The 23,840-nt window shown below is 36.9% G+C and overlaps 1 protein-coding gene and 1 long non-coding RNA gene across 3 annotated transcripts; one reads left to right on the top strand and one right to left on the bottom strand.

The window, feature by feature from the left end:
- Window positions 1-104: 104 nt before the first annotated feature.
- Window positions 105-21,795, top strand: BBS5 (Bardet-Biedl syndrome 5). Of its 2 annotated transcripts, XM_027558321.1 has the most exons (12): window positions 105-401; window positions 3,289-3,371; window positions 5,051-5,116; window positions 5,940-5,989; window positions 6,103-6,230; window positions 8,912-9,047; window positions 10,059-10,154; window positions 14,046-14,108; window positions 15,503-15,637; window positions 19,684-19,767; window positions 20,701-20,724; window positions 20,874-21,622. In XM_027558321.1, exons 1-12 carry the CDS (start codon window positions 343-345, stop codon window positions 20,973-20,975), a joined length of 1,026 nt encoding a protein of 341 aa, XP_027414122.1. In that variant the 5' UTR covers window positions 105-342; the 3' UTR covers window positions 20,976-21,622. The 2 variants fall into 2 exon arrangements, with proteins under 2 accessions (XP_027414122.1, XP_027414129.1); XM_027558328.1 differs by lacking the exon at window positions 20,701-20,724 and having other exon boundaries at window positions 20,874-21,795.
- Window positions 12,921-23,759, bottom strand: LOC113902933. Its single transcript, XR_003513966.1, has 4 exons — window positions 23,486-23,759; window positions 21,883-22,020; window positions 13,525-13,642; window positions 12,921-12,962 (listed from the first exon to the last, which is right to left on the bottom strand). It is a non-coding gene; the product is annotated as an uncharacterized LOC113902933 (long non-coding RNA).
- Window positions 23,760-23,840: the final 81 nt, after the last annotated feature.

The raw sequence follows: 23,840 nt of genomic DNA, 5'->3' as shown, positions 1-23,840 counted from the left end.
TCTGATCAGGGATCAGACCCGGGGCCCTCAGTACTGGAAGTGCAAAGTCTTAACCAGCAGACGGCCAGGGAAATTTCTTAAGTCTGAATTTTTTGACAGGGTAGAGAAATGGAAGGTCACTGAGAAGTCAAGCACCAGCTCCTGGCCAGGGGCCAGCTCGGCTTCTTTGAGCCGCAGAATCCTGCCTGGAGCCGCAAATCCTCAAATCCGACAGGGCTGGGAAAGCGCGACGTTACCTCGAGGAAGTTTGATCCTCGGCGCCTTCCGTAGACGTCGTGACAGAGGTGACTGGTTGCCCTGGAGCCGGCGGGACGCCACCCGGCCTCCACCGCTGTGGTCACCATGTCGGTGCTGGACGCGCTTTGGGAGGACCGGGATGTCCGCTTCGACGTGTCCTCACAGTGAGTCGCCAAGATTCCCCAGGGGCCTGGAGCCTGTAGAAGGCGTCGCAGCGCGATTTCCCGGCCCGCGGGCGGAGTCTACGACCCCGCGGCTCACGGGCCTCTCGAGGGTGGGAGGAGGTTGGCGCTGCTGTGCTCGCCTCAAGAAACCCCAGACTGGCCGGGGCCCTGTGGCACTCCCGAGGCCCCACAGCTGGGGTCGTCTAGGTTGTACGCCGTTTTGGTCCCGTAAAATCCTAGGCCTTGTCTTGGCTGTAGTCTATCAGGAAGCTGAACCCAAACACGGCCGGGACCGCCGAGGGCTTGGGCGTCTAGTATACCCCAGTGAACTTGCCGTGCCAGTTTCTTATGGTGGAAGGAACCTGGGGCAGCGATTCAGGAAACGAGGATTCTGAAACTAGCTCTAGAACAAGGACATACATTGTGGGCCCTTAGAAAAATGACTTCATTCTAAAGCTTGAGTCTCCGAAGGAAGTGGGAGTAAGCATTTTCCAGAATCCCCCATCATGCAAACTTTATTCCCATGGTAAGCTTCCATCTGGTTATTCAACTAAATCACCAACAGTAAGAAGGAACCTCCTTTTGAAGTCTCTCAAACAGAAATCCTGTTTTAGGAAATTTAATGTTTTAAAGAATAGTTAGGAACTTCCTGCCAGCAGTCCAGGAATAAATGCCCGTTGGGTATTCAGTTTAGTCCGACTGTTTGCCACCTCATGGACTGCAGCACCCCAGGCTTCCCTGTCCATCACCCACAGCCTACTCAAACTCATGTCCATTGCGTTGGTGATGTCATCCAACATTGAGTATTAAGTATTGAAAAATAGTAAAGTTACAGGTTCTTAGTAATGGTTTGCTGCTTTTTAGCCACTTCTCACCCACTCCAGTGTTCTTGCCTGGAGAATCCCAGGGACAGGGGAGCCTGGTGGACTGCCGTCTATGGGGTCGCATAGAGTCGGACACGACTGAAGCGACTTAGCAGCAGCAGCAGCATGATTCTTTACTATGAACAGAATTTTCGTCGGTGGAAAAAATGAAATATTAATTTCCCAGACTTAGTTGTGGCTAGATATCTATTACTAAGATGGTCTTGGATCGTTTAAGACAGTTGTGAGAGAAGGGAATTTATAGTTATGTGACAGTAATATGTTGCACACATTCTTTGACTTTTTCTATTATCCCTGGAAAGTTCTTAATCAAGCAAAGGTCCATTTCATGAACATTTTCAGTTTATTAAACATTTATCAAATCCTTGGTGTGTGCTGGTTACTGTGCTGGTAACTGGGGCTTCCCAGGTGGCGCTAGTGGTAAAGAACTCGCCTCCCAATGCAGGTGTAAGAGAAGCAGGTTGGATCCCTGGGTGCGGAAGAACCCCTGGAGGTGGAAATGGCAACCCACTCCAGTATTCTTGCCTGGAGAATCCCATGGTTGGAGATGCAAAAAATTTTAAAAATAAGTAAAGATACAAAATAATAGGAAATGACACCACCCTACCCCACCATTCTAGTGCAGGGATACGTACAGACAACTATTTAAAATGTGGTAAATACCATCATTGAAAAAAACGAACAAAAAGCTGGAAGATCATAGAAACAAAAAAGTCCATTATTCCTAGGAAAGGCCTCAAAGAAAAAATAATATCTGAATTGAGATATTGAGATTCATCAATATCATAATTGATGAATGAGCAGAGCCTTGGTAGAGGAGACGGGAGGAGAGTATTCCAGAAAAAAGGAAGGAAAAATAAATTAGATACAGAGTCTTAGAGGTATAAATCTCATTGGCTAGAAGGCAGGATCTGGCAAGTAGAGGGAAGAGGTGCAAATAGAAAGGAAAATTAGCCAGATTATGAAATATTCAGTTGAGGATTTGGGGCTTCCTTCTTCTAGGCATTGGGATAAGTTACTTGGCTTTTGAAGCAGGAAAGTGATATGATCATGTCTGTATTTCCAATAGATAATTGAGTTAGCTTTATTGAGAATGTGTTAGAAAGCCCCACCACATATTCTGCTGGGGTTTTTTTTTTTTTTTTTTTTTTTATGGACACACTACATTGCATTCTGTCAGTCAGCAACCTATTCTTCACTCTTTATTTTCTTTTGTCTCCTTTATCTGATTTTTTACCAAGTCCTACTCTTGCCTGGAAAATCCCATGGACAGAGGAGCCTGGTAGGTTGCAGTCCATGGCGTCGTGAAGAGTCGGACACGACTGAGCACCTTCACTTTCACTTTTCACTTTCATGCATTGGAGGAGGAAATGGCAACCCACTCCAGTGTTCTTGCCTGGAGAATCCCTGGGACAGGGGAGCCTGGTGGGCTGCCGTCTTTGGGGTCGCACAGAGTCGGACACGACTGACGTGACTTAGCAGCAGCAGCAATGTTGCTTTGCTTTAACCCGTTCCTTCTGTAACTGCATGACTTCTTTGGTCTATACAGAAACCTCTGGGGCTTCTCCACTGTACACCAGATAAAACCCATATCTGTCTGACTGTCATTCTAGTTCTCCATAATCTGGTTTGTTCTCACTTATCCTATTGTATTTTTCACTCTCTCAACATGGACCTTCTTCCCCAGCCAGGCCAGTCTCCCCACATTCTCTTATCATTTCTTACTTCTAAGATCTTTAATCATGGATTCTCTTCTCTCTCTCTTATTTCTCTAAATGCTTTCTTTCTCTTTATTTCTGGCTTCTCTGCATGTCCCTGGTCACTCCAGGCCCCACTTGATCGCCAGGTTCTTAAAGTTCTTGCAAACCTTATTTTCCAATGGCTGAACATTGGGTACTGTATCATTTATACTTCTGTCTGTTTTATATATAGATGTCTTTTCCCTCCCACGATTGTAAGCGGATGTTGTAGCTAAAATATTAAAGCCTTTATATTTATTTTAGACAAATGAAAACAAGACCTGGAGAAGTCCTTATTGATTGTTTAGATTCAGTTGAAGACACCAAAGGAAATAATGGGGATAGAGGTGAGTATATTTCTAATATATTTTATGTTTCTGGTTTAAACTGAAAATGTTAAGTTATATTAGCTGGAGAATAAGATATGAAACAGCATTATGTTGCTTATGGTTCCTGATATTATTGTAATAAGTTCTTCTGTAAACAAACCTCAGTTAACCTAATTTTGTGATCCATCTCATTTCTGTTTGACCCTAGTTGATGCATGCAGTCCAGAAGACCAGTCTTCTGTGGTCTTGTGGGAACTTTACACTCTAGCCATGCTGGGTGGACTTACTATTTGTCAAACATATCATGTAATGCTCCAGTTTCCCTTGAGATGCCTTCCTTTGTTTTTAGAATCTCCTATTGCATCTCACTCTGGCATTCACACAGGCTTAGTTTCTCTGATTTTAGATATTCTAGGGGTTTTTTCATGGAGGAAGGAGTATGTTATGGCTATAGATTACTCATCAAAAGAATTCCATGGTTATAATTTGGTGGATAAATGCTGTGTTAAACAAAGTTGTTGTTCAGTCACTAAGTCATATCAGACTCTTTGCGTCCCCATGGACTGCAGCCTGGCAGACTTCCCTGTCCTTCACTATCTCCCGGAGTTTGCTCAAACTCACGTCCGTTGAGTTGCTGATGACATCTAACCATCGCATCCTCTGTTGCGGTGAACCTGCCTGCCAGTGCAGGAGACCTAAGAGGTGTGGGTTCGATCCCTGGGTTGGGAAGATCCCCTGGAGGAGGGCATGGTAACCCACTCTAGTATTCTTGCCTAGAGAATCCCATGGACAGAGGAGCCTGGTGGGCTATAGTCCATAGGGTTGCAAAGAGTCAGACACAACTGAAGCAACATAATACACACACAATGGTATTATATATTTCTAAGACATACAGTTTACCATGCATAGATTTACTTGATTTTTTTTTTTTTTTGCCTTGGGGCATCTATAGGGACTACTGTTCTATAGGATATACTTTGAGAAATGAAGCGTATCTAACTTTGTGCATATTTCAGTGTAAGAACATCAGTTTGAGGCTAAGGATGAAAAGCATAAGCCTTTAACAGACTTCAGCCTAGCTATAACTTTTTTTTTTTTTTATTTTTTATTTTTAAACTTTACATAATTGTATTAGTTTTGCCAAATATCAAAATGAATCCGCAGACTTCAGCCTAGCTATAACTTCATATGAGGAAAAAATTTGTTCATAGCAAAAAAAAAAAGCTCATTTAAATGAGAACTGCTAAGAGAGCACTCATATGGCAGGGATTCATATGTATATGAGAGTTCTTTGAGAAATGTAATTTCACTGAATGGCTTAGTAATTATACTCTCTCTCACACTCAGTTGGATGCGTATGACCTCCTAGGAACCCCAGAACAGCTTCTATTGAGGAAAAAAAAAAAGTACAAACTTTTCTCCTTTATCAGTTGAGTCAAACCAAGCTGTTGGCAGTGAATACCTGTATTTTTTCTGTCAACTGTTGGATTTTGTTTCTCTGGGATTCTAAATTACACATTGTATACCTTACCTAGAATCTGTATGTTCAATCAGTATTTTCAATTAATAAATGTGTGAAAAACATCTACGAGTGTTGCTGTTGATGCTGGGCGAGAAGTTTCATGTCCTTCTCATTTGGTACTGCAAAAGTGGGTCCTTAGGTAAGGTAACGTGATGTTCTGTTTGTTTGCTTTTAGGCAGACTCTTAGTAACAAATTTAAGAATTGTCTGGCACTCTTTGGCATTACCCAGAGTCAATCTTTGTAAGTATCTTTGTTAGAAAGCATGCAAGAAAAAGTAATTTGTCACATCAGCTTGCACAGTGGCTCTTGAAACGAAAAAAAAAGCTATACCATGAAATATGTGAGAAGTTTTGATTGATAAAAACTAAAGAAATCCTAGACTAACCACAGACTGCATGATAATGCAAAAGAAATGTTTTTTCTATCCGTTTTATCTCTTGGATGCTTATAATATTAATGCTTTTACATTGATTTTTGGTTTTGTTTTTTCCTTTACTTTGAAATTTTCTATAACCTGTTTCAAGGGAGATCTAAATTTTAATAAAAACTACAACCTTTCATTGTGTTAAATGAAACATTGTGTTAAGTTGTGTTTAATTGTATTAACAATGTTTCATTGTGTTAAATTGTTTCACTTGTTTTTTAAACATTGTGTTAAATTGTGTTTAGTGTTAACAGTGTTTCATTGTGTTAAATTGTTTCACTTGTTTTTTAAACTATTGTAGATTATCCAGCTAGACTTTATTTTTGTTTGTTCAAAAGAGGCAGAATTAGCTTTATATTTAACTTAAATTTGTAGATATTTCTTAAAATTTTTTAAAGTTGTTTTTATATATATATTTGATTTTTTTTATTTTATTTTTTAACTTTACAATATTGTATTGGTTTTGCCATATATCAAATTGAATCCGCCACAGGTATACATGTGTTCCCCATCCTGAACCCTCCTTCCTCCTCCATCCCCATATATTTGATTTTTTAAGCTTAGAGTTCTGTATATATATGTTTTTTCCCCTTAGTTCATTGTATCATGTTCTTTAAATTCTTTACTTTTGAATTCTAGCTATTGGTTACAACTGCATATTGAATATTACAACAAGGACTGCTAATTCTGTAAGTCAGAAAAATCTTATTGAAATATATATAGTGAGGAAACAATAGATATCTGAGGTTGATGTTAGTTTTCACTGTAAATGAAAAATTGCTCTTAAAATTTGTCCTTACAGAAATTACGAGGCCAAACTGAAGCTCTTTATGTACTAACAAAATGTAACAGTACTCGTTTTGAGTTTATATTTACGAATTTGGTTCCTGGAAGTCCTAGACTTTATACTTCTCTGATTGCAGTACACAGGTATGGTAATACTTGATAGATTATTGAATATTTTTAAGGTAATTTTATGATACAAAGGTTTAGAGGATAAAATTTTGACATGTGGTGCTGCCTTCCTCCAAGGTCTGTTGCAGACTTCCCAAAGATATATAGAACATGTTGCATTACTGTTTAATAAACACTTTGAAGGTATTTCCTGGTAGCTCAGCTGGTAAAGAATCTGCCTGCAATGTGGGAGACCTGGGTTCAATCCCTGGGTTGGGAAGGTCCCCTGGAGAAGGGAACAGGTTACCCACTCTAGTATTCTGGCCTGGAGAATTCCATGGACTGTAAAGTCCATGGGATCGCAAAGAGTCAGACATGACTGAGCAACTTTGACTTTCACTTTGAAGTTATTTATAAAACACATAAAACTGCTGAAGAGTCTGTTAAATTAGCTACCAAGATATTTAAAAAATGAAACAGAGAATTCATTCAACTTGGTAGATAACCAAGTGGAATAATTCAATTAAGGAATTAAGATTATTTTTCTAACAGTAGAAGACATGATTGGGTGATTTCTCTAAAGAGTTTTGGGTTTTTGTCTAGCTATTCTCTTCTTTACTACCTCAGCTTTTTTTTTTAAACCAGCCCTAATTAGTGTGGTTTTCTTAAAAGTTTGGCTTACGTGCCAGGCCAGCAGAAAAAAAGTATACACACACAAGATTTTTTTTTACATGCAGATATATAGTATGTATACATATATATATACACACCCACACACACACACATATATATACTGTTGTTTTAATTTGAATTCCTTTTATTACAAGTGATGTTGAAATTTTTCATACTCTTTGGCTATGTATATAGTTTTCTGTTGTAAATTTCTTAATTTTACTGTTATGTGTATTGCAGATTTATTAGTTTCCTAGTTATTTTTTTAAATTTTGTTAATGATTTTTAATCTATATAATGGTTTGATTTTCTTGGAGATATAATTCACATAACATGAAATTTACCATTTTAAAGTTTACAATTTGGTAAAGTTAGTATATTCACCACTACTCAATTCCAGAATATTTTCAGTGCCCCAAAAAGAAACCCTCATAGTAGTCACTCCCCATTCCCTCCTCCCTATGGCTCTTGGCAACCACTGGTTTACTTTCTGTCTCTATGGACTTGCCTATTCTGGGCACTTCACGTAAATGGAATCACATAACATAGTGGCGTTCTGTGTCTGACTCCTTTCACTTATGTGATGTCTTCAGACATGCTGCATGTTGTGTCATGTATCAGTACATTCTCCTTTTTATAGCGGAATAAGATTCCATTCTACGGACACATGTTTTGTTTATCCACTCATTAGCTGATGGACATTTGGGTTGTTTCCACTTCTTAGCTATTAGGAATAATGCTTCTATGAACATGCATATACAAGTTTTTGTGTGAAAGCATGTTTTTTTTAGTTCTCTTAAGCACATACCTGATTCATATCTCTTTATTTCACTTAGAGAAGTAATATGAAATGGAGTATGAAGGGAGCCAGGAAGCTCCTTTTTCTTAATAGTATAAAAATGTTGGGTGTTCCCCCGAAACAATTTATAGATAAATAATTTCCATTTTTCCCACTGGTTAAATATTGATGATTACAGTCCTAAAGGAAATTAAGATTTATGGGCAAATGCTAAAATTCTGCTCTTTCATAATTCATATATTAGAAGATTAAAATAAAACTCATTAGTTTAACAATACATATTATAACATATGCTGCTGCTGCTAAGTCGTTTCAGTCGTGTCTGACTCTGTGCGACCCCAGAGACGACAGCCTACCAGGCTCCCCCATCCCTGGGATTCTCCAGGCAAGAACACTGGAGTGGGTTGCCATTTCCTTCTCCAGTGCATGAAAGTGAAAAGTGAAAGTGAAGTCGCTCAGTCGTGTCTGACTCTTCACGACTGCATGGACTGCAGCCCACCAGGCTCCTCTGTCCATGGGATTTTCTAGGCAAGAGTACTTATATAAGTGACATCTAAAGTTGTTCAGGCCAGGAAAACACTTTAGCTTTGATAAAAGGGTAAATTAGCCTGTATTTTTGTGGAGTTAAAATTAGAATTAACTAAAAGTTAATCAGAATTTTCTTCTGTTTTTATTATTTATCAGTAGGGAAACACAGAAAGAAAAAGTCTAGGAATTTATTATGCAAATACACAGAGATACATACTCTGTCTTAGAGTTCCTTTTGGAGTTGGTTGGTACAGATTCATTCTAATTTTCTGTATATAGGTAGATGTGGGCATAAATATTCAGGTTTCAGTGGAAAAGTAATTGTATTCCTATTTATGTTAAGATAATAATTGTGCTTTTACCTAAAACAGAGAAGTGAGGGAAGCTTTTTAATAGAAAAATTAATATTCATGTCTATTTTTACAAGCATTGTTTTTCAGCTTAAAGAAAAAATTTGCTTCTTCTCATTTGTGCCATACTGTATATATTAGACATCTCAAATTTAGCTTACTGAGATAAAATTTGTAAATACTACACTGAAATGACAAATACAGTAAAAAGACTATAATCACCAAAACTTATCAACCAAAAACAATTTTTTTAACTTACCTTAATAGCTATTTGAGTGATGTACAACTGTGTATTTTTGTAGATAAGTAGACATAATCTAAGAAAACCACATTTTCAGTTTGAATTAATGTTTTATTCTTTTTTTTAGGGCATATGAAACTTCTAAAATGTATCGTGATTTTAAATTGAGAAGTGCTCTAATTCAAAATAAGCAACTAAGATTATTACCACAAGAAAATGTATATAATAAAATCAATGGAGTATGGAATTTATCAAGTGATCAGGTACCATGCAAAGAACTAACAAACCTTTTGGGGCAGTGCTTTCTTTGGTAATCATTTTTCCATTTTTGATTGGGTTTGTATATTTATTTAACTCTTAATATTAGCATTATAGCTCTTGATATAAATAATACTCTGATTTTCATATTCTTATACTCTTTTTAGCAACAGTTGTTTTATGTAAACTTTAGAGCTTAAATGGACCTTAGAGGATCATCTAGTCCAGTCTCTTATTATTCACTTACAGATGAAAAACTTAGGCCCTAAAGACTTAGGTGACTTCCACACCTAGTTTATCCCACAGTCTCGCTCTTCCTTGCTTACTGCACTACCCTCCACAGCATGATAACTTAGGCTAATTGAGGAGAGTCATAGGGTGGACTGTCATGGAAGCCTTTCAATCCAGTCTTTATGGAATTAAACATGTTAACTCACTTGGTGACTCCTACATCCATTATTGTAACTTTTCCTCTTGAAATTATAACTGCTGCTGCTGCTGCTAAGTTGCTTCAGTCATATCCGACTCTGTGCGACCCCATAGACAGCAGCCCACCAGACTCCCCCATCCCTGGGATTCTCCAGGCAAGAACACTGGAGTGGGTTGCCATTTCTAGATGAAACATATAAGCAACTAATAGTTGGAACAAGAAACAAATCAATTTCTAGAAAAAAATTGTCTTTTACTAAGAATAATTTCCAGCCTTCATGGGTGTTACAGCCTAGTTTCGACTGATAACCACCTTGGTAAAACATTGTGCTTGAAGAGCTCTTGCTAAACATGGAATCATAAGATTAAATTGTGAATAAACTTTGCTCACTTGAAAAATTCTAGTTGTGGACTATGATAAATATGTTATAGGATATAGACAGCTCCACATCTGAGTAACTCCATATAATGCTCAATTCTGGTATTTTATGCTGCTATGATAATCAGAATTATTCTCATGTTTAGAAAATAAAGAGTAAGTATCCAGACATGATCACTGATGTCCCTCTCATCATTCTCCTTTACAGGGAAATTTAGGAACCTTTTTTATTACCAATGTGAGAATCGTGTGGCATGCAAATATGAATGACAGTTTTAATGTCAGTATACCATATCTGCAAATTGTAAGTGCATGTATTTCGATGACCTTATTTTAATGTAGAATAAATAATTTCTATTCAACAGTTAATAGGACATTGGGGATTAGATGAGTTCTTTCTTCCCCTTTTTAAGTGACAGCAGTTTAGCTGAGAGCATACTTTTTAAATGTTGATAATCAGAAAAGACCCAATTGTATTTACAATCAAGGGAAACAGCACCATTATCAGCTTACATTTCTTATTTCATTACGAGAAAAATATACTGGAGTCTGGGCTTCCCAGGTGGTTCAGTGGTAAAGAATCCACCTGCCAATGCAGGAGGCGTAGGTTCAACCCCTGAGTCGGGAAGATCCCCTGGAGAAGGCTACTCACTCCAATATTCTTGCCTGGAAAATCCCATGGACAGAGGAGCCTAGTATACTACAATCCACAGGGTTGTAAGAGAGTTGGACACGACTTAGCAACTGAGCATGCATGCACACATACTGGATTCTAAAAATTTAAATAGCACAGATGCAGAGGATAAACTTATGGTTATTGGAAGGTAAGGGGGAAGGATAAATTGGAAAATTGGGATTGACATATACACACTAATGTATATGAAGTGAAATGAAGTGAAAGTCGCTCAGTCGTGTCCAGTTCTGTGACCCCATTGACTATATAGTCATGAAATTCTCCAGGCCAGAATACTGGAGTGGGTAGCTTTGCCCTGCTCCAGGTGATTTTCCCAATCCAGGGATCGAACCCAGGTCCCCCACATTGCAGGTGGATTCTTTACCGGCTGAGTCACAAAGGAAGCCCAAGAATACTGGAGTGAGTAGCCTATTCCTTCTCCAGCGGATCTTCCCAACCCAGAAATTGAACCATGGTCTCCTGCATTGCAGGCAGATTCTTTTACCAGCTGAGCTATCAGGGAAGCCCCTAATGTATATAAAATAAATAAGGATCTACTGTATAGTACAGAGAACTCTACTCAGTACTCTGTAATGGTCTGTATGGGAAGGAAATCTGGAGAAGAGTGGATATATGTATTTGTATGGCAGATTCACTTTGCTGTGTATCTGAAATTGGCACAACCTTGTAAATTAAGTATACCTCAGTAAATTTTTAATTTTAAATAATTATCACACAGATTAAGGTGATTTTTCTTAGATTTTATTCAAAGCACTTTCCAGGGCAGCTTATGGAAAAACTTGAACAACCTTTTTGGCCAACCCAATATATACTGTTCTTTGGCATGGCTCACTGACTCACATACTTTATGGCTTGCTATTTTCTGCTCAAAACCTTTTAAAGCCAGGATAGATTCATTGATTCTGTGAATGAAGTGTTTTTATTGTATTTAGATACAGCCTGTAGTATAAGTTGGATTCATACCACAGGTTTGGTGAAAGGAATCAAGATGACTTTTATTGATAATGATTTTAGCTTAAATTAAATTAAAGCTGTTAGAATTTAGAATAAGAACTAATTACATCTGAGACCAGTTTGTTTTGGGAGTAGATAAAAATGATTCTTTTCACTTTGCACTGCTTTAATGGTAAGTGTGTGATTCAGTGAAACAAATTGTAAACTCCAATAAGCTGAAGGATTTCATTTTATGTATTTAAAAAACTGCTCATCAGATCCTAGTGCAAATTAGATGAAACATAAAAATAGTTAATCAAAATCTTGTGAGGTTATCCTATGATGGTCACCCTTATTGTAGAATATAAGTAGTCTTAAGACTAAACAGTTTCATTAATAAATGTTTATTGAGTATTAGATGCAATGTATGAGATACCTGGAAAGTCTTATTTTTAAGAAAGATTTCTTGACCTATGAGAAAGATAATTATTTGCAAAATATTCCCAAGCCTATCTTTTGCTAAGTTGTTTGGTATGTGAATTACTTTAAAATATCTGATCATTCATTTGCCAAATAGTGAGCACTTACCCTGTGCTCAGTAATGAAAGTCATGAACCAGTACGCAGTTTCTGCCTTTAAGGAGCTTCCAGTCTGGTGGAGAAAAGCAATACATTAAACAAAAAAATCTAGAATCTGACAGGAAGAAAATTATTTCTGGTCATCTAAAGAAACATAAGAATTTATATCATAGCTAGGAAAATGTGAGAGTCTACACAGGCATTTGATATAATTGATGTTAGTATTGTTCATTGCTGTTTTATATTGTATTTACATATGCTATAGCTTGCTCAGCCTCTATTATGCTGAAAAATTAATTCCTGAGTAGTAAATAACCATGTGCTTTCTGTTCTTCAAGTAGTATACTTTTTGTTTTTTAAGAATACAGTTGCCAAATATGGACTCTGGAATAAATTCAACCTGGCCTAAACAACTTGCAATCTGATACTGCTTGTCTGTCACTGGGGCAATCATTTCCTAACTTCAGCTCCATGCCTCAGCCGTTGCCCTGACTCCACGCCTATCAGTTCAATTGCTCAGTCGTGTCCAACCCTTTGCGACCCCATGGACCGCAGCACGCCAGGCTTCCCTGTCCATCACCAACTCCCGGAGCTTACTCAAACTCATGTCCATCAAGTTGGTGATGGCATCCAACCATCTCATCCTCTGTCATCCCCTTCTCCTCCTGCCCTCAATCATTCCCAGCATCAGGGTCTTTTCCATTGAGTCAGTTCTTCACATTAGCTGGCCAAAGGATTGGAGTTTCAGCTTCAGCATCAGTCCTTCCAGTGAATATTCAGGACTGATTTCCTTTAGGATTAACTGGTTGGATCTTGCAGTCCAAGAGACTCTCAAGAGTATTCTCCAGCCCCACAGTTCAAAAGCATCAATTCTTCAGTGCTGAGCTTTCTTTATGCTATAACCAACCTAGACAGCATATTAAAAAGCAGAGATGTTACTTTGCCAACAAAGGTCCATCTAGTCAAAGCTATGATTTTTCCACTCCTATAGATGTATATATATATACATATCTTCTTGCCAGTTTCTTTCTTGACAGCCTCTGTCAACCTCAGTCACCTGGTTAGATTAGCTGTTCACAACCAGGATGCCACTGTTCTATGGTTCTTAACCAGGACTATGTATACTCCTGGCAGGGTATGAAGTAATCTAAATGGAAGGCGAGGTTTTCATTACAATTACCATTTAGTCTGTCTGTCTCTCTCTTTTTCTTTCTCACCTTACAATACCCATCTTTCTGGGTATATGATACACCATCACCTACCACAAACACTATCCTTCTAGGGCCTTTGGTCTGCTGGTCATAACGTTAGATTCTCCATGGTTCTCTCTAACCGTACCAGTGAGTACATTTTGTGTCACTTTCTACAGGTCCTGCATGTCATTATGCTTCTATCCCTCTACCCTTCTTCCAGGTCACTGGTGTCACTGCTCATCTGCTAGCCAACATTCATCCTCATGTCACACTTACCAGTTGAGTTAATTCCATTTGACCTATCCCAGGCTTCCTTGATGCCCAGTGATGAATACCCATACTTTCTTTTTTTTCTTCAGTAAATGGCATGGGGGTTCTTTCAGAATTTAGCCATCTATGATGTAAGAAACAGAAGGCACATGTGACTTTTAAAAACTAACCTAGCCTTAGGAACCACCTAAGACACTGGCTCTCCATAACTAAAAGATTGTTGGTCTTTGGTTTAAAATATTCAGAGAAGTTTTGGACTCCTTGAAGCAGGGAACATTTAAGTCAGAATTTTGTGCATATTTCAGAGGCATTGTCTTTGTATTACCTTACAAATTTGTTACCTATTTCCAGTATGAGAATTTTTATTTACTTGATCTCCATGGGAGTGTGAGGATAAAGTAAAAGGAAGAATTCTGTTTTTCAGACTATGAAAAGTAGTTACTATGTAAAAGTTGGAAAACTACTGTTAAAATGTCACTACTGTCAGATAAAAACAAACTTTTTTTTCTTTTTCATTTTACATCTAGCGGTCAATAAAGATTAGAGATTCAAAATTTGGTTTAGCTCTTGTCATAGAAAGCTCTCAGCAGGTAAGATGTTTTATATTTTTATTAATCTTCAATAGATTTTTAAAACTGTATGACAGTCTATATTTTTAGTTTTATTTATATAGTAACCAGTTTATATCCAAGAAGAATATTAGCTGTAACATGAGGTTAATTGTTCCCATGGAAAGAATCCTGCTTATGTCTCTCTGTTGGGCAGACATATTAATTATTACTATGGTCATGACATTATCTCAGTCTTTATATAACCCTATGATACAGTTACTATTTTTCCCCATTTTACAGTCAAGGAGACTGAGGCTCGGAGAAGTTAGGAGCCTTGACCGTGGTCTCATAAGTAATAAGTGGTAGAGCTAGCTTTTGCTTCTAGGTCTGACTGATTCACAAGACTGAGCAGCACAGGTGTACACATACACACACCCTATTTGAGATTTTATGCTACCAAACACAGGTTATACTGTATCTAGTTAGAAACTGCTCTGCCCCATTATGCCAGGCGTAATTTATTCTTATAAATTTTTTAAAGAGGTGTTTCTCTTCTGAATTCTAAATTTAAACAGGAATGTCTACTCCTTTCCCCTGGCCTATAGATTGGTAGCTGCCATTTACTGAGTGTTTACTATGTTCACAACAACATGATAACCATTTTATGGTTAGAAAATTAAAGCTTAAATGGGAATTCCCTGGCAGTTTGGTGGTTAAGAGTCAGCACTCTTATACTGCCATGACCTGGGTTCAGTCTCTGGTCAGGGAACTAAGAGCCTGCAAGCCTCGTGGCACAGCCAAAAAAACACACAAAAAAACAGCTTAGAATCTCCCAACATCACACAGCTAGTAAGTTTGTTGTAAAACCAGGATTTGAGCTCCAAAACATATACTCTCACCCCAGAGCAAATTGCTCTCAACCATCACCATATGGGTACTTAATTTTTTTAACACTTTTTCTCCAACAACAGGTATGCCATTCCCTTTTGTCTTTTAATATATAGTCTATTCATTTTCAAGGTCAAGCTCAGGAAAAACTTAATTCCCTTGACCTTCATAATCTACAGTAGTGTATTTTTTTAATCTTGAAATATTACCTTTTATATTTACAGATGAATTTATGTGATATCTGGATACTTCAAAATAATTCTGAGTGGGTAAGGGGAGGAGATTTGGGGGATGGGAAAGTTAAAGATGGAACAGAGTTGGCCATATGTTGTTACTTTTTGAAGCTGGATGATAGCTACATGGACAGTTATTGTACTCTTCTGTTTTTGTGTATGCTGGAAGTTTTTATAATAAAAAATTTAATTAAAAAAATCAGCTTACATATTGTGTTATGAAATAAGAACAGTTAGAACTATAATTTATCATATGTTGTAAATATGATTCCTCAGGCTTGTTTTCTGTTTTTTCATTATTTCTTCCTGTAGAGTGGAGGATATGTTCTTGGCTTTAAAATAGATCCTGTGGAAAAACTACAAGAATCAGTTAAGGAGATCAACTCACTTCACAAAGTCTATTCTGCCAATCCTATATTTGGAGTGGATTATGAGATGGAAGAAAAGGTATTTTGTTCAGTGTGTGATGTATAGAATTTGCTGAATTGTCTTTATGTAATCTATAAACCTCAGTTAGCTTTATGCACAATTTAATTTTAAACCATGTTTAAAATGATGAATAGACAGACTCTGCTTAGTCAGTATGGCTGACTCTTATTTGTGCCTACCACCTGTCTTCTCCCTGGCTGCTTCACCATTCATTCCTGCCCATCTATGTAGCAGTCTATCCAAAGATGTCCCCATATGCAAGGCTCTTCTGATGTAGAGAGACTTAAATCTCTCGCTCTGACAACTTTATTTTTATTCTACTTCAGCCACCCATTAACATTTGGTCAAACCTTACAGGCCTCACAAACACTATTTTCTTTCTCTGCTGCTGCTAAGTCGCTTCAGTCGTGTCCGACTCTGTGCGACCCCATAGACGGCGGCCCACCAGGCTCCCCCATCCCTGGGATTCTCCAGGCAAGAACACTGGAGTGGGTTGCCATTTCCTTCTCCAATGCATGAAAGGGAAAAGTGAAAGTGAAGTCGCTCAGTCGTGTCCGACTCTTCACGACCCCGTGGTCTGCAGCCTACCAGGCTCCTCTGTCCATGGGATTTTCCAGGCAAGAGTACTGGATTGGGGTGCCATTGCCTTCTCCATTTTCTTCCTCTAGTGACCCACAATATACCAACTGCTGGAGACTGCTCCATCAATATGGCCTGTGTCAGTTCATATTTATCAGAGCCTCTTCCAAGTCAGTTATGAAATACTTTGAATATCATGCTTGCCTGTCTGCTCTTTGTCTTCTTCATGACTTCTAGTTTCTGCCCCAGTCACTGCTTTCCAGGTCCATCAGCTGTCTTTTGGCTTTACTCTTCAGTCTCTGCACATGGGCCCCTCATCATCTGGTGGTTCGCTGGTGTCCTCCCAGCCACTCCATTAGAGACTCCTCACCATCGGCTCTGACAGCAAGTAGCCTTGCCAGGGATGCTCTGTCACAGGCTCCCTTGCTGTCTGTTCTTTTGTTAAAGCCCTCACTGTCTGGTCTATTGCTGGTGTCCACCCACTCTTTCATCAGTGTCCCAAACAGTACTATGCATGTCGAGCTATATCATATATCACATATATTATCTGTCTCTTCTCCTGCTCTTGGACTACTACAGCAGGTGGCCAGGGAAGATCAAAAAGTTGGATTGGACAGCTAAGTACTAACTCGTACCCTCTGACTTCAACTTCGTTGTGCTGCTTTTTTCTCTCCCTGTCAAATTCCATATATATCCCCTTCCCTTCCAACTGAAGTTTGCCTTTGGGTTATTGACACAATATTATACACTCTTCGGTATTTTATCTCCTTAACCATCCTTTCTGCTTTCTTCCCAACCTGCACAGCTTTTAGCATTCTCCCTCTCGCTCTGCCTCCCCTGTATATTCCTCAGCAATGTCACTTGCTCCTCCAGTTTCTTCAGCTGGTACTTACGTAGATGACTCCCAGATCTTTCTGACCTTGGCATACTCTCTCAGCCTATCATGGTTCCAAGTATTATTGAATATTTTCACATAGATGAGCATTCCAAATAAAATGAATTGAATTTCTCCTTTACAATTTTATCTTAGTAATTTAATCAATAACTTTCCAAATCAGTAAGGTACAGTAGGACATGGTTGAGTATCTCAAACCTGGCATACCTAAAATCTTGTCATTTTTTCTCAAAATCAAAATCCTACCAATTTATCTAGTTATTTACTACCTTATTGTCAAAGTCAGATGTGCTCAAAACCCTGGGATTTACTGTTTTTTATTTTTCCCATTATCTGAATTTAAACATTCAGCCAATTATACCATCCTTTCCCCTGTTCCTATCCCTTTCTTTCCATTCAAACTGCAGTTTCCTTTGCTACTTTTGCTGGTAGAATAATGCTGTAGAACAAGCATGGTCCTTGGAACCTGACAATTCTGACTTCGATCCTAATTTCACCATTTATTTGTGATTCTAGGCAGATTTGACCTCAGTTTTCACATTATAAAATAATCTCTTTCACAAAGTTATTGATTGTGTCCATAAAGTGGCCAGCACCTGGGAGACACTGCTGCCCATTCTCTTGCTACCTTTCATTTCTCCTTTTTTCCCCTTCTTTGGCCCTCAGTGTGTAATAACAGTTAGCCATAGTAACTCGCTTTATCACTACATGTAAGTCCTTTCTCCAAAGACACCTGTTGAGGGAGGTCTTCCCTGACTGTCCATCTACAACAACAACCCCTGTCACTTTTTTATCCCTTATTTTGCTTGTTTATTTGCTCTCTCGCTTGCTTGTTTTATTTTTGGTAACACTAATCAGTCTCCTCCATTATAAATAATGTTCATGAAGTCAGGGATTTCTGTCTATTTTCTTTAACCACTCTGTCTCCAGCAATCAAAAGTAGCACATAATAGACTCTTAATGAATAGTCATGATTGAATGACTGTGTTGAGTGCCTACTCTTTGTTGTTCACTGATCTAAGAATTTTATATGCCTCATCTCATTTAATCCTGCCAAAAACACTATGAACTGTGTCATCATCGTTATTATAATCTCTATCTCACAGTTAAGGAGACCGAGGCTTAGATAGGTTAATTCACTTATATACAGTCACACAGTTCTAAACATGGTTGAAATACCAGCTGTTCTCGGACTAGGGAATCTGGTCAATCTCTTGTCAGCAGTACACTCCTACATCAACTCTCCCCCACAAATTACCCATAAATAGTCCACATTGTCTGAGCTGGTATTTAAAAATTTCAGTAGACTCCAGGCTACCTTCCCCACCTTATCTGCACAACCACAGTGTGAGTGATACTCCTCAGCATTGTTCAGTACAATATCCCTGCTTAGCTCCTCTGCCTTGTGGGACTCTCATGTTCTGACCATATTGTATTATTCCTCTTCAGCCCGATCCTGTGGTTTCTCACCTTTGCTGATGCTGATCCCCTCTGCCAGGAATACCCTTTCCCCTAATCCTATCTGTGAAAATCATCCTTGTCCTAAAAGCCCTCAGTCACATGCCAACCTTTTCTTCATGAAAGTTTCTGGTATGCACAAGCCAGAAGTTGTACTGTCGCCAAACTCTCCTGTTACAATAGATACTGCATTTGTTACAGCTATTTTCTGTAGGTTGCCATATGATATTATTAATATTTGACCATTTTTTAAATTAAAGTGGCAATTTCTTATAGTTCAACCTGATATTTAGTTTTTTATAATTGTATTTTATCCTTCACTCCACTCCAACTATATTACACACCTTCTGTGGTAAGGGTGAAAACTTTATACTTTTGGTAGTACCAGCGTGGGGGTTCCCAGGTGGTGCTAGTGGTAAAGAATCCGCCTGCCAATGCAGGAGATGTAAAAGATGTGGGTTCAGTCCTTGGGTCGGGAAGATCCCCTGGAGGAGGGCATGGCAACCCACTCCAATATTCTTGCGTGGAGAGTCTCATGGACAGAGGAGGTAGCCAGCATAGTACCTCATACACTAAAGATATTCAAATATTTGAAAAATGAATTAATAGATATCAGTACTATATGTATTTTGCTTTACTTTTAGAATATTCCATACAAATCTTAGTTCTTTTTTTTCACGAATTTCTTTTTTCACAAATTCTATTCAATGACTACTTCGAGGAAATTTTAAAATATGCTATTATACAAGTTAGGTTTTTAAACTACCAGAGAGATTTTAACTATCAGAAAATCAGATAAAGCTCAATGAGAGTTTTTTTTTTTCTTTATGAATATTTCTAAGTATCATATCAAGTTTGTGTACCTTTTTCATTTTAACTCTTTTGATGATACTAACTTCAGATTTAAAAGCTTAGATTTAACTGACTCATTTTATTATTCATATAAGTTTTAATAGAATATAAATTATGCAGTGATTTTTGTAAGACTTGAGTAGTTGGTAATTGTGATATCCTTTTACAGATATTTACAATTCTTATAGCACATTCTACTAAAATTATTTATTTGTTTAATATGGTCTTATTGATGCAGTTTAACATCTACTGATTCTTTTTAACATCTACTGATTTTCAGCCGCAGCCCCTTGAAGCTCTGACCGTAAAACAAATTCAAGACGATGTAGAGATCGACTCTGATGATCACACGGATGCTTTTGTGGTGAGCATTATGAACAGGAGCATCACTAAATTTTTTTTTTTTTTAATCTGAGTCATGTTCAATTAAATAATGGTCTAAGTGTATAAAATATCATAAAGCTAGAGTGTTTTAAACATGAGTTGGAGAATTTTTTTTTCCAAGGTAGGGAATTTTTTGTGTGAGAAAATACTTTTAAATTACCAAACTGGGAAATAATTTGAGACCATAACTTATTTGGAGGATTTCAGATATGTGAAAAGTTTTTTCCATACTTTAAGATAATAGAATATGCTAAATATAGTTAATTAATTTAAAATCTACACTTGCCATAAGTAATCTTTATGAGAAAGACCTCCCTCCTTTTAATTTTATAGGTGTATTATTTTAAAATGGATTTCTATTTGAACAGTAAAATTTCTTGTTTGCAAATCTGTATTATTTAATTAATAGCCAAAATAATAATAATGCTTTCTATGTACTGTGGTCTATGAATCTGACTAGAATACTGCTCTGGGAATGAAAAATTTTAAGCTAAGTATAAGATAGTTAATTATAAACTACTACAACCTCAGTGTGTGTGCATTTGCTGACACATTGAAGCCCTTATTGCTTTGTTTTGTTTTGCCAGCATCTTCTTTTAAACCAAAAGTAGGGGTAAAATTTTATATCTGCTAAATCATTCTCTTATCCACTTTCAAGTTAACAATGCTATTCACCAATTACAAAGCACAGTTTTAGCACTTAAGTTTAGCATAACTCTTGAAGACATTAATATTGACAAAAGTGAATTCTGCTACCAGCTTTGTAAAGATAGGTGAGAAAACCATTAGAAACACAGTAACAGAATATAAAATACAGTTAGTTTCAGAATTTTTCTGTAAGTTAATTACCTGTTCCTTAACCTCTTAACCTATTGTGTCAAGTATGTGAAATATAATTTTCTTCGTCTTATAGGCTTATTTTGCTGATGGCAACAAGGTAAGGATATTTTACCTATAATGTATGAAGAAACTTTCTATATTCCAGTGTTCAGTATTCACACATTTATGTGAAACCTATTTTTTGTTTTTTTCCTCTTCCTTGCTCATCTTCTCTATTCCCATCTCATCCTCTTATCTCCCCAAAAGCAACAAGATCGTGAACCTGTGTTTTCAGAAGAACTGGGGCTTGCAATAGAGAAATTGAAGGATGGATTCACCCTACAGGGACTTTGGGAAGTAATGAATTGATCTTGAGTTGAGCTGAATTTCTATTTACAGATATCTCAAGATTAAAGATACTAGTCGCCTACTATAAGGCATGGAATAGTTTTTACATTTACAGAAAAAGTTTTTAAGAGAGTTTTCTAATGATTAAGGAAAAGCTCCTTTAGGATTTTACTGCCAGTCTTCTAAAAAAATTATATTTGAAATTGTAATTGAAATCTTCCTGGTTTGTTGTAAATATGTTTATTTTGTACCTAGTACTTACAAATTATTATTCTGTGGATATTAAAAGACTGTATTATATTGAGCTTAATAAAGAGTTTATGTAGCACCATTAAATGTTCTGAAAATATTATTTTAAAGTATAAGACTCTTATGGAGTAATCAAATACTGCTTTCTTAATTATAAAATTCTGGTTTAAATATATTTATCACATAGTTCTAAATGTAAGCCAACTGTAATATAAATTACAAACCTTAAGCTTACCATTTTTTAGGTAATCATTTATGTAGAAACCAAAAATTATAGCTAACTTTGGAGGATATCAATTCCCTATGTAAAGTTTTGGGCACTGTTTTGTAAATAATTTCAATATCATTTTGGCAAGAATACATTTATAAGGAAACAACTTTAAATAGTTTGTAAATAAATAGTTCATTTATTGACTTTCTCTTTGTATTCATTGAAACTTCTTTGAAGTGTTCAAAAATTCAGTATTTTCTGATTTCTTGGTCAGGTAAGATTTGGTGACTTCTCTGGCATCACTTTTTTTTTTTTTTGCTATTGCTTCAGTATAAAGAAACGTTGTAAGGAACTTTTGTCAAAACATTAAAATTAAACAAAGGAGTCCTGTTTCTCTGAGTGTGTAAAATCATTTAAGATAATGCAACTGTATGCACAACCATAGACACATAATAATCAAGTGCTAACCTGAGTGTCTCTGGAGAAGGGAATGGCAATCCACTCCAGTATTCTTGCCTGGAGAATTCCATGACAAAGAAGCCCGGCAGGTTACGGTTCGTGGGGTCGCAAAGAGTCGGACACGACTGAGCAACACACATACACAACCTGAGTTTAACAAAAATCAATAAACAAAAGCTATTAATTGGTTCTATATTTAAATAGGAAGGGATTTTTAAGGGATGGAGATATAATAACCTATATTAGGGGGAAAGTGTGCTTGAAAAATGTATACAGATCACAAAATGCAGTTTGGAATATTATTTCAATAGTTTTTCAAGCAAAACAGACTATAAAGTTGCTGATTAGTAAGTAATAATCTCAAATGTCAATATCATGGTGCTTGCATCTGACTCATTAATCTTTTCAAATATTAGGTGTTACATGTAGAGAGAAATGAGTCATTTATTGTTTAAACAAGAACGCAGCTGTTAGTTTTTTCTCACGTGTTAAAACCTTTAGTGGCATCTATAAATGGAAAAAGAGTCAACGAACTCTTCTCTCAGCTGTTGTTTTAGCAGCTGACAGTACCATTGACTTCACCATGATGTAAAATAAGAGGAAAAAACTGTTACTCATGGATGGAGACCTTGAAATTTAAAAATACATATTTCCCTGATCTAAGGACATTCATTCATTCCTTCAACAAATGTTTATGGAGCACTCATGAGGTCGTGTGGCTATAGCATTGAACAAAACAAACCTCCCCAAATCCCTGTGTTTATGGAGGCTTATGTTCTTTGGAGCATGTTTAAGAATACCAATCTTTGAAAGTACAGTATATTTAAAGCCCGACTGAGTTTTTTATAATGTGATAACATAATTTTATAATAAAATATTTCATGAAGAAGTATATGATGCTATTTGTATATAAACAAAGGATCAGTTTTTTTCAAGTCATGCCTTCTGCATCCAATACTTAATATGGTGTGTTCTATTATAGTCAACAACTTAAATTATATTCTAGTTGTATATTCTTTTTTTTTTTTTTTCCATGTATAAAGCCTGTTTTTCAAATAATACCAGGGATGTAGCCCTTCGTCATGATTTTGCTGAGTTCTGTTGATTACATTGTTCGGATAGGGTTACATCTGTTCCATTTTTAAAATTTTTATTTAATGAAAGATCAACACTTAAAACTACAGAATATCTTTATTAATCATACTGTATATGTTGTGGGATTTTTCTCTCCCTAGTGTCAACTTTTAACTTTTTTTCCTGGTTTTATTATTGTTGTTTGCCACATCAAATCCTTTGCAGAGCAAGGCAAAGTGTGAACGAATAATAATATAATTTAATTCAATACTGATTGTAGTTTTTCCACTTAAAAATAATGATAACTTAGGATGTCTTATAAGTTAGCAGTTTCTTTCCATTTAATTTAGTCATGATGTGGGGGGGGGTATTATTATTTTAAAGGTTTTTTCCAAAACAATAATCTACCTAAGTAGCAGTCTTTAAGTTTCTTACTTCTCAAAGAATATTATATATCCTGCTGTTTTAAGTAGAAAATAAACATTTATAACAGTTACTGGAAAGAGGATCTTGCTTATGAGTATTCAAATGAACTCACCTCATATTCTTGACCTTTGCATCATTAGTTCAGATAGCCAAGTAGCTTGCCACTAGACCAGTTTTAGCAGACTGACTCATTTTTATGATTCAGTTTTCTGTTAGTTCAATGAACATTTTCTTGTGGTATCCTTTATTAGCCTATCTTCTAATGCTTTATGTATTTTAAAGCTTTCCACTTCATTTAAATCTCTCATTTCTTAGCTGTTTCCTTAGTGATTAAAAGTTCCAGTTGTTCCTTTCAATCTCTGACAGCTGCAAGAGCCACTCTTCTTCCAAACTAGCTCTCCTGCATTCCCGTTGTTAGCATTGGTGTCTATATTTAGCTGGTGGGATTAAATTGCAAAGGCTTCGAG

The sequence above is a fragment of the Bos indicus x Bos taurus genome, chromosome 2 (assembly GCF_003369695.1).
Source record: "Bos indicus x Bos taurus breed Angus x Brahman F1 hybrid chromosome 2, Bos_hybrid_MaternalHap_v2.0, whole genome shotgun sequence".
Taxonomy (NCBI): Eukaryota; Metazoa; Chordata; class Mammalia; order Artiodactyla; family Bovidae; genus Bos; species Bos indicus x Bos taurus.
The sequence above is the reverse complement of the archived record's forward strand: the minus strand, read 5'-3'. Positions and strand labels throughout refer to the sequence as shown.